At 42.9% G+C, this 10,896-nt stretch overlaps 2 protein-coding genes across 2 annotated transcripts; one reads left to right on the plus strand and one right to left on the minus strand.

Moving 5' to 3' along the window:
• The first annotated feature begins 4,007 nt into the window (after window positions 1-4,007).
• rx3 (retinal homeobox gene 3) lies at window positions 4,008-7,054 on the plus strand. Its single transcript, XM_037485422.2, has 3 exons — window positions 4,008-4,403; window positions 4,690-4,925; window positions 5,626-7,054. The coding sequence occupies exons 1-3, from the start codon at window positions 4,145-4,147 to the stop codon at window positions 6,070-6,072; spliced, it is 942 nt and encodes a 313-aa protein (XP_037341319.2). The 5' UTR covers window positions 4,008-4,144; the 3' UTR covers window positions 6,073-7,054.
• Window positions 7,055-7,423: 369 nt separating this feature from the next.
• Window positions 7,424-8,920, minus strand: grp (gastrin-releasing peptide). Its single transcript, XM_037485427.2, has 3 exons — window positions 8,686-8,920; window positions 8,120-8,334; window positions 7,424-8,030 (listed from the first exon to the last, which is right to left on the minus strand). The coding sequence occupies exons 1-3, from the start codon at window positions 8,834-8,836 to the stop codon at window positions 7,977-7,979; spliced, it is 420 nt and encodes a 139-aa protein (XP_037341324.2). The 5' UTR covers window positions 8,837-8,920; the 3' UTR covers window positions 7,424-7,976.
• Between the last annotated feature and the right edge of the window lie 1,976 nt (window positions 8,921-10,896).

The raw sequence follows: 10,896 nt of genomic DNA on the forward strand, positions 1-10,896 counted from the left end.
TTTAGTCAATTCATCATCATTGAAAAGATTCTTCATCATTCTTGACAATGCCATCATAACTCAAGTGAACATGCCTTGTGTTTCTGCATAACCCCCAGGGTCCACTTCTCTTAAACAACCAGTGGGGACAATGCCCCCACAACTACCTCCACGGTAGTGCGCTCAAGACTTGGCAGCAGTGGGATTTGAACCCGCTAGTGCTTACAGAGGCTTTTGGCCCCTGCACTCACCCCTACACCACCAGTCCTGGTCACATTTTGGCAATTTGGATTCTCCTATTTAACCTTGAGCATGTGAGTTAAACTTTAAAACTCTTTTAAATGCTATTTCCACATCTGGGCCTGAACCCACAACCTTCAAGTGCAGTACAGGCTTGAGGCAGCAGCTCTTCTGCTGTGCTACTTCACCACACACTAACCAACCCTTTGTTTGTTGTATTTAACCTTGAGATTGCTACTCAAACCTGAAGTAAAGCCAAAGGCTCAAACCCAAGACTGGGCTTGAACCTACAACCTACAGGGTAAGGACAGTAGCTCCTCAGCTCTTGTGCTGCACTACCTCACAATGCACAAATTACATTTTTGTTTCTCGTATTTAACCTTGAGACTGCTACTCAAACCTCAAAACTCTTTCAAAGCAGAAGTGATGTCTGCATGAAGGGGCGTGAACCCACAACCTCAGACAGCAGGTTGGAGCCTGCAGCACTTCAGTTGTTCCCTTGTGCTATTCAAGCACATGCCTCATTTTGTCCGTTTCTCATATTAGACCTTGGGATTGTTTACTAAACCTCAAAACTGTTTCAAAGTTTACAGTTTGAAGCCCTGACTGCAACCAAAGCCTCCTTCTGAGAGAGCAGGTTTGAACTGAGGATCCTCCACACTTCAGCCTTCCTGCTATCTCCCTGCACTGTTCCACCACACACCTGTTGATGCTTTTGAATCCAACCTCAATTCTTATAGATTCTCAGGCTGGAATCCACAACACAACACACTTGTCTGCTGGAATTGGTTGAACAAAAATAAAAATCCATGTGAAAAAAATTACTTCTCACTGTTCTCAGGTCAAATATTTATGCAATTAAAATGCGATTAATTTCGATTAATTAATTACAAAGCCTCTAATTAATTAGATTAATATTTTTAATCGAGTCCCGGCCCTAATAAATATATATTTTCAGGAGGGGTAATTGTTGAGAATTTACATAAAAACAACTATGATAAAGTATATAAGAAAAATGTCCTGAAAAAATCATAGCAGTGTGTAAAGAATGGATGGAAAAAAGAAAGTAGTTTAATTTATCGTAAAATTGAATTACAAAATAGTTATTTTAATAAAATGTATAAATACAGTAGAAATCTAAAAAAAAATCATAGTTAATCATAGTACGTCCTAAAAGCCACAAAAAAGGTTTAGTATATGAGAAAAAAACTGTGTGGTCCGTGGATGGAGCCGAGTGAGAACCGAGACAGCCGGGGACAGCGAGGACGAGGACGCACAGAGGACATGGACAACGAACCGTCTCAATATTGACGAACGCGAACCAAGTGAAGGAGAAGTCCTCTGCAACTTGTATTTACTTTAAAAGACAAGTGATCTCTCTCAAAACCTCTCTCAAGGTGTGATCTCAGTCGCACATTTAGCTTTTCTGTGAATTCAGATGTTCCTGCTTCAACCCAAGTATTGTTCTAAAAAAACGTTTTTTATGCTTATTAAGTCTGTCGTTCAAATCCTCTCAACAAGGCCAGTCGGGCTGGATCCTGCTGCAACCATCACACACTAAAAATCAAGCAACGTTAATTCATCCGATCCACCTGGATTAGAGCTAATGCAGGGAGAGAGAAAAAAGAAGAAGAAAGAATTAGGTCTTAATTTAATTGGGCATTAACCAAACACTTGTTCGGGATGATTAGACAGAATTGGGGGGGGGGGGGTATGAAGGAATCCTCAACATTTAGAGTTTCACATGAACCCACGTTTAAACGGCTGAGGATTTGTGAAGTCTGGAGATTACATCTAATAGGATCAACAGAGCCAAGGTTGTCCGCCTGCTCTCTCTCTCTCTCTCTCTCTCTCTCTCTCTCTCTCTCTCTCTCTCTCTCTGTGTGTCTTTGTCTCACTCTGTCTCCCTCTCTCTCTGACCGTGATGATGTACAATATGAGACCAGTGTACTGTACAAGGTGGTGGAAGCAGACAACAAAACACCACCAACACGACCGGAGAACATGTTTACAACAACAACTGAAACGGGAACAATATCAAAACAATAACTCTTATAATAATAAGGAATGTGTGTGTGTGTCCAATTGGAGATGTGGTGTTTATTTTCTTCCTGGTAGCGTTGTGTCGAGTCCTGTGGATCTGGGGTCACACGTGGGCCTGGACGGGGTCACAGAGGGGACTGAAGCTGAGTGAGGAGACTCTGTTCTCTGCCCCCAGCGGACTTTCTACTGATCAGAGACGAGGCTTCTGGTTTTTAGGATGAATCCAAAATGTGATTCTTGACACTTTTTCTCTCTCTCAATCTCTCTCTTTCTTTCTTTCTTTCTCTCTCTCTCTCTTGCTGTTAGCTTAATTAAGGATAAAGCTGGATAAGGGAAGCAAAATAGAGGCACTCGTAAAGCACGCTAATTAACACTTTATAACTATAACTTGATAAATTTGGCTGTTTTTACCTATTTATTTTTCTGTGGATTAAACTAAAACAGATATGTGGTGTTATTGAATGGATTTGAGGGCTGCTGGTAGGCAAACATTCATCTATTTATTTGAATCTTTGGAGAGGAAGGCTAGCCGTTTACCTCAGTTTTCTATTCCTCGTGCTAAGCTAACCCAACCTGCAGCGTGCATATTGTAAACTGCATAATCTTCTCATTTAAAAGCTCAGAAAGGACAAATTTAGGTTTGAGTTCCTCATTTAATAACAAATAATCCAAAATGTACCAATAAAACTGAATCCATGTGAACACAATTGAACTTTTTCCAGACACCAGACAGCTTTATGCTCCCGTGTGGGTGCGTTTGCTCCTCACAGCACGTTTAAAAAGTAACTTTTCTATGTGCTCAAGTCACAACTTTTTTTCGGCTCACTAAGTCAGTGGTCAGTTAGCTTCCCCCTCTCTTCGACCCCCCCCCCCACCTCCGCTCTCAGTCAAACAAAGGATAAGGTCACCTTCTGTAATTAGGAAAGGCTAAATAGTTTCAGGGGTTTTAACTCTTTTGAGTAAAATAATGTAATCCCCTTAAGAAGGATTACCACACTGCTGTCAATCTTTGTTTGCTGTTAAGTGGTTATAGCCCATAGTTGTTATTGTTTGGGCTTTCTACCATCTTTGACCCAACAGCAACGGATATGGGTAAAGAAAGTCCCCGCAGTTTGATTCTTATTTATGAATAATTAAGCCCATAAAAGAATTTACGTTTTTATTTTTTTATTTTAACGCGTGTCAAGAGGTGCATGACTTCTCCTTAAGGGTCAATAAAAAAAAAATCACTTCAACTAAATGAAAACTATTTGGTTTGGCAACAATGTCTTGACGCTTTGATTAAATATTAAGCTGTCATCTTGCAATCTATGTCCTCACCAGAAATCTTGTAATTATGATTTTGCTGTACCTTAATCTGTGGGACTAAGCTTCCTCCTTATTTTCCTTTTTTTTCTCCTTCTTTTTTTTTTTTTTTTTACAGACTGACATGAACATGACATCTGGAGGAGTGGAAAGATGGTTTTAAGATTTATGTAAGTAGGTTTAGAGGCAGCCAAACCAGCACTGACGGATGCACTTGAGATGGGGAGGAGCCACAGGGGTGGGTGTGCGCCATGGTGCCTGTTCGGCCGCAAAGTTACCCCTAAATCCAACAGGACGTCCCCTTTCTGACGTGAGGACGACGGGGAGAGGGGAGAAGGGGGGGCGAGGGTGGGGGGGGGGGGGGGGTTCATGAGCTGTCTTGTAGCGGCCACTATTTAAAAGCCACCTCTGAAGATGCTCCACATCCACTGAGCCAAGACGGGCCAACCGGTGCGCGTCTTTCCGCTGCGTCTTTCCACTGCGCCCCGGTTCGCCACTTTTTCTTTCTTTTTTTTACCAAAAAGCGCAGAGAGCGGCGCTTGAAGAGAAGTTGCGTACTTGTGACCCATCCGAACCGATGTGGCTCCTCGGATCAACTTCCCAAGTGATGATGATGATGGACGAGCGGCTTTCTCCCTCCGCGCGCTGCGTCCAGAGCCCCGGGGACAACCCGTCCACGGTCCACAGCATAGAGGCCATTCTGGGATTTAAAGAGGACACCATCTTCCACAAGTCGGGATGCTACAGCCTGCCAGAGAAGGTCCTGGTCAAGGATGCCGAGCGGAGTGGAATAATGGGCCCACTGAAGAAAGGACATTCCGCGGAAAGTTTTGACAGTGAGTTTCTTTTTCCTCCAGATTTCAGCATCAAGTGAACTTAAAGTGGATAACATAACAATATTTAGATATTTAGACACATAACATTTTTAAATCAGGTTATTAGCGCAGAGTAACTTTACTAAATATAAATGGCAAAGCAACACTAAGCAATAAAAAAAAGAATCACAACACCACTTGTAATTCTCCTAATTTTGACTTTAGGACAAATAGCGCATACAAACTTGGCCTAAACTTGACATGTCCAAGTCCTCGTGTCGGTCCTCACGCTGCCGTGTCCCCGCAGGTGTGTGTCGCGCGGACGGCGCCGCCGACGCGTCGGCGTGCCCGGACTCACCGGAAGGAGACGGGAAACTGTCCGACGACGAAAACCCAAAGAAGAAACACCGCCGGAACCGGACAACGTTCACCACCTTCCAGCTCCACGAGCTGGAGAGAGCTTTCGAGAAGTCCCACTACCCGGACGTGTACAGCAGGGAGGAGCTGGCGCTGAAGGTCAACCTGCCGGAGGTCCGCGTGCAGGTATGTCCCCCCACCCTAAAAAAACAAAAAACGAACACCTTCTTCTCAGTGTGCGCGCGTGCACTTTACTGCATAAATATACATTTAGATATAAATCCCCGTAGGTTTACCTCCTAACATTTGTAATACTTTCAAATAGATAAAAGAAGAAAAAAATCAATGTTCAATTTAGAAGACATTTTGTGAAACAACTGGCAAAAAATTGGTGTATTCGATCAAATTAATTTGATTTGGAGGTTTATTTAACTTGCTAAATTATAACAAGACTGATGGAAATCCAGTAGATGAATTTAATCTAACTTTCAAAGAAATTCAATTTATTTTGAAAGAAATGATTTATTCAAATTGAGTTTTTAAAATAATGAACTATGAATGAAGTTAAGGCTTTTAGCATCGATTCACTAAAAGAAACTGAAAATCAATCATCTCAATACAACTTTTTTTAAACCCTCCTAATTGTTAATTATTTCCATTTAATGATTTAATGATGCTTTGTTATTTTCCCTCATATATCTAATATTGTCGTCCTCCGTATTTCTAAATACTTTTGAATACTTTTACATAATATTATATTTTGTCTAATAGTTTGCTAATGCCTTTGTTGTTTTTAGCTGTAAAAGCGTTATCTCTCTCTATATATATCGGGAATCTGTGCTGTAAATCAAGTTTTATTGAGCCAAAATTGAATTTTTCTCTTCAGGTCTGGTTTCAAAACCGGCGGGCAAAATGGCGTCGGCAGGAGAAGCTGGAGGTGAGCTCCATCAAGCTCCAGGACACCTCCTCCTCCCTGCTCTCCTTCAGCCGCTCCCCCGGCGGTTCGCTGTGCTCCGGCCTGCAGCTGGACCCGTGGCTCTCCACCCCCATCACGACCTCCGCCTCGCTGCAGTCCCTCCCGGGCTTCATCGCCGGCTCGCAGGGCCTCCCGTGCACTTACACCCCCTCCCCTCCCCCCTCCATGCCCTCCTCCTTGCCGGCGTCCTTCCTCAACCCCCCGGCCTTGGGACACGGCCCTCACCTGCCCCACATGGGCCCCATGTGCCCCCCGCCCCCGGCCTACCACTGCTCGGTTGACCCCAGGAACTCTAGCATCGCCTCGCTGAGGATGAAGGCCAAGGAACACATTCAGTCCATCGGGAAGACGTGGTGATGCCGGGTTGGAGATTAGATGAAATGGACATGGGAACCTGGAGTGCACCGTCCGCCATCTTTTGAATAACCGACTTCAGCCTCATGCGGACGGGATGGGGTTTTTTTTGGGAACGAGGGAAATCTCTAGTTGACTTCGGAGACACACTCGTCACTCATGAGGGTAACGCTTTTCCTCTCCCGTTAACGATAACAAAAGCGGTGTATAAACGTTGAATAAATGGTTATTACACAATGTAATGAAATGATTATAAGTCAAAAGAGTCTGAGGTATTAACAGATAAATAAATAACAAGATAGTACTTTGTTTTTCAATATATCTTCAAAACTATTAATTAATAAAATTACCCTTAAACTGCTCATGACTTCAATATAATGTGTTAAAAACCATTTATTAAATGTTTCTAGTGCCTCTAAATGCATAAAAGGGGCTTAAAGCATTTCCTTTATAAGCATCTTAATCTTTGACACTAACGGGAAATTTCTGTAAAATTATGAACACTGATGTTTTTCATGTGATTTTTTTTTTCTCTTGTGTTCTTCATTTGTTCGACATTTTTAACCAGTGTCCATTAGAACTAATATTTATTCTACTTTTGTAAATGTAGCACTCCTCATTTCCATCAATCCCTCCCTGCTGTTTTTTGATCTTCATCATGAAACAATTAACAAATGTGAATATTTCTCTACACAATAAACTTTATACGTACAATTCATCAACAGCATTGTGGCTCATTCCGTTTTCCTGGACAATGTTTCACATTGGAAACAAAAATGTAAACTCTATCAATCGCACGATTCAAGGGGATTCAAAGCAGATGAATACAAGACATTGAGATTCGTCAGAAGTGTCGTAGAGGATGAAATATATATATATTCTATGTATATATTTCATGTGTTGGCATATGTGTGTACATCAGGAATGACGGTGATGGACAGGAGCAGAATAGCTGTGACCTGCTGATAAGGTACATTTTTCATCATGTCAGAATGAAGTGAGTGTGTAAACAATGACTAAAACTCTCAAAGAGCGTCAAATATCATGATGTAAATTCAACTTAGTCCAAATCCATATAACCACCGTGACATTTACACATTTTACTTAAACCACAAGAACGGAGCAGCTTCAACTCCCAGACTTCCTCCTTCTGTTCCACAGGTTTGTTTGTTAACCCACTTATTTGCTCCTCATTACCTTTAAAACGTTATCCCATTGGCTCCCGGGATTAGTCTCATAATGACGGGGTGAAAGTGGCTTGTACCTCTATTGTTTGCCAATCACCCGCGACAAATGAGGGGAAAGGACTGAAGACAAAACTTTGGCTTTAAGTGAAGACATGTGTGTAATCAAATAGTTTCAATTAGCATTTCCTATTGTCTCAAACCACATGAGGGCTGGTAATAGTCAGCTATTCTACTGTTAGTGTTTACTCTGGAGGATGAGACAAAAGAAGCATCAAAGCTCACTTATTCGGTAAGTAATATTGTCTTTACTGGTAAAGTAATATTCCCAGTTTGTGCGACATGCTGGGTAATAAATGGTTCTGAATAACAAAATTAATCTTTTTTGAAGTCCCATCGGGTGTTGTGCGCCGTCTGGTGGTACAAACCGGGTACTGTACGGGTGGAATGAGCTTCAGAAGCATTTTTTTTTTTTTAGAACAAAAACACTGAATGGGAGGTAAAAAGAAATGCAAACCATGATGAAACATCCACAACGTTACATTCATTAAACCTCCCCAGTTCATAAAACATCACCTTTTTTTAATGTTTGTCTGTTATCAAACTGCATGATGCATATGATAGTTGTTTAATTACATATTTATTATTATTACATATTCATTAAATATTAAAATATGTGATTACAGATGTTTAGTAGGCGATGAAGACACTCCGCACTTGCATTCAGGTGGATTCATGGTCTCGCAGCTCCAGAGCCAGAAGAAGCAGGTCAGACATCTACAACGGAGAAACAACACGTGAAGCCACACTTCCGGACAGCATTTGATAAAGAATCACTGAAAAAAAGGGATCATCCTCACGCAGACCTCGCTGAGATACTTGTCTCTTTCCTCTTCGCGCAGGCGCAGCAGCAGGCTCGCGGTCCGGGGCATCGTGTGCTTCTGGCCCCTCTGTGGCATCGCAGCCTCCATCAGGTGCTGCGTGGCCCCGGGTGTCCCGCGGAGGTGGAGGTAGTGACTGTCGGGGTTTGTCTGCCGCGACAGGGGAAGGTTCTCCGTGCTCTTCTTTCCCATCAAGTGACCTGTTGGACGTGGCGGGATGCACGAACACACTGGATTAACTGAAACGGGTTTATTTAATTCGGCTACAGTCATTTATTCCTTAAGTGAAACCTGTGGAGCGGAAGAAAATACAAATGTGTGATGGACAGATAAGTGCATCTGAGCCAGAGTTGAGACCGTAAAGTCCCTGCATATCAGAATTGATCAATAGCATGATTCTCATTGCTCATAGAAAGCAGGATAAATAAGGGGATAACTTCTAAATATAGTTAACATATTTACCGATCCTACGGGATGCATCTGTTGCAGAATATGGTGCAAACGAACACAACCAATCAAGCAAAAAAAAGAAGGAAAAAAGTTGATCTTACCTACTGCCCAGTGTTTTCCGCGTGGATACACTTTGCCAACCACTGTTGCAGGACTCCCCGAAGAGAGCAACACGCACGGCACTGTGGCCAGGAGGATAAAAAGCCGCCACATCGGTCTGCACGACCACGCGCATCCGCACACTGCGCCCATGATGTCGGACTGAGTGGCAGGGTTTTAAGTCCCTGCAGGTGCAGTTATTCAGCTTGGTCTAACTTCAGCAAATACGCACCATAGTCTGTGCGGTGAACAGATGTGGTATTTCTGTAGGGGGGGGGGGGGGGGGGGGAGAAAGAGCCGCTCCAGCTGCGGACTTGACGAAGTTGCACGCCAATGCCTTCGATGGAGTGACTGAGTATGGACGAAAGTTAAATGCCCCCTTCTGGCACGAGTCGGACGTCAGTGGCGATGTGAAAGTCCCGGTGACAAATGATCATCAATAGCCCGCAATTAATATTATTGCTGCCCATTGTTTGTCCAGAGCGATAGCGGGGGGTGCCGACGTCATTTCACCAGGATGGACGCGACTTCTGCGTAACCGCGCGTAACTGCTTCCTTTTAACAATGGTGGGAGGTGGAGAGGGGGGGGGGGGTGAGAGCATTCAGATTCTTTAAGTAATAAACAACATGAACATCGTGTGCATATACAGTTCTGCGGTACAGGTAAGCCAACACAATCTAGCATTAATCACGCAGACTGGCCCCCTGTGGATTATAATTGAATCATAATTACTGAAATGACGTGTAAGAAGCTTGAGCAAATGTATATAACAGGGGCAGCAGAGTGTTTTGAATGCTACATCTTAATGTCAAAAGATGTATAGCTTCTAGATGAATCTAAAGTTCAACATTCCCTTATGTAATGTGGAGAAGGTATAAATAGAAGAACAGGTACCTACAAATTGTACATAAGAGTCTGGCTTTAACTCTTTGAATCCATCCGTCCTCTTTGATCAAACCGCATGTGTCTGTATTTTCCACAATGCTCTAAAACTTTCAAAAGTCAAGTTCATTCAGATTGACTTAACTATTTAAATAGCAAGAATACTTAGTTTTCAGCTTTCGTTAGTCCATACACACACTGCTTCAAATGGATCCTAACGTCATGGGTGTCCGTCCAGGTTAAGTTTAGTCAACCTGATGCCCAATAGATTTACATTGTTTTGTCTCTGGTCAGTAACCAGGCAGTAAGGAAAGAAATGTTGGAGCTGAATTTCCTCAGGTTGCTTTTAATTTTCACAGTATTTTAACATACTCCCATTGTGAAATTCAACTTTATTTGGCCGCAGAACCAAATACCGGGGTCAGTATGTTAGTGCTCCCTTTCAATGCAGCACTACGTCCCCCATTGTCATTGTCACAGTGAAGCTATAACTCTGCAAGTACTCATCATGCAGAATGTTCTCATGTTATATACCTTATGTAATGCTAATGGGTTACTGATGCATTCAAATACCACTGACATTTCAATGTGTTTCTTATGTAAAATCTTAAACTTCAAACTGCACTTAGGTCGTAAAACACACAACTTTTTCTTTGAAAAAAAAAATATTCAAATGGTGTGTTCAAACCTGTAAAATGAAAAAAATCATCTCCATCTGAGCAATATAATAGAAAAATCCTATGATTATTCATACTACAGCATTGGAATATATGTATATATCCTCTATGCAACAGCAGTTGAATACAATTATCATACCTTGTCTGGAGAGTTCCCCTTAATGTGAAGTGCTTTGTGACATTTACTGTGCTCGCCTTGTTTTTCGGGGCGGAGGAAACGACGCAGGAGGCAACGGTGCATCCTTTTGCCGGCGGACGTCACCTTTTCGTGTGATCAGTTACAAAGAATTTGACAATGCGGCCACCGCCGGCTCGTCACGTGTAGCTTGCATCATTTATCGGTACAGTTCATTACAGGTGTGTTTGTCCCCCCCCTGGAAAGGTCAACAGCGTGAATCAACGAAGCGGCCCGTCAAACGCGGTGTTTGAAATTCTCCTACTTGAATGAACTCTTTCATGATCGTGTTGACAGACAGATTGTAGGAGGAAGAGGACGGATGAGGACGGATAAGGACTTCACGCAGGTAAGCAACATTTTGTGTTGAAAAGGTCGTAGGTTTCCTCCGGGTAGCGCCCCCCCCCCCCCGCCCCCCGCCCCCCGCCCCCCCCCCCCCCAGGTGGATGTTGGGAGTGAGTCTCCGGCTCCTTGTGCA

The sequence above is a fragment of the Pungitius pungitius genome, chromosome 18 (assembly GCF_949316345.1).
Source record: "Pungitius pungitius chromosome 18, fPunPun2.1, whole genome shotgun sequence".
NCBI lineage: Eukaryota > Metazoa > Chordata > Actinopteri > Perciformes > Gasterosteidae > Pungitius > Pungitius pungitius.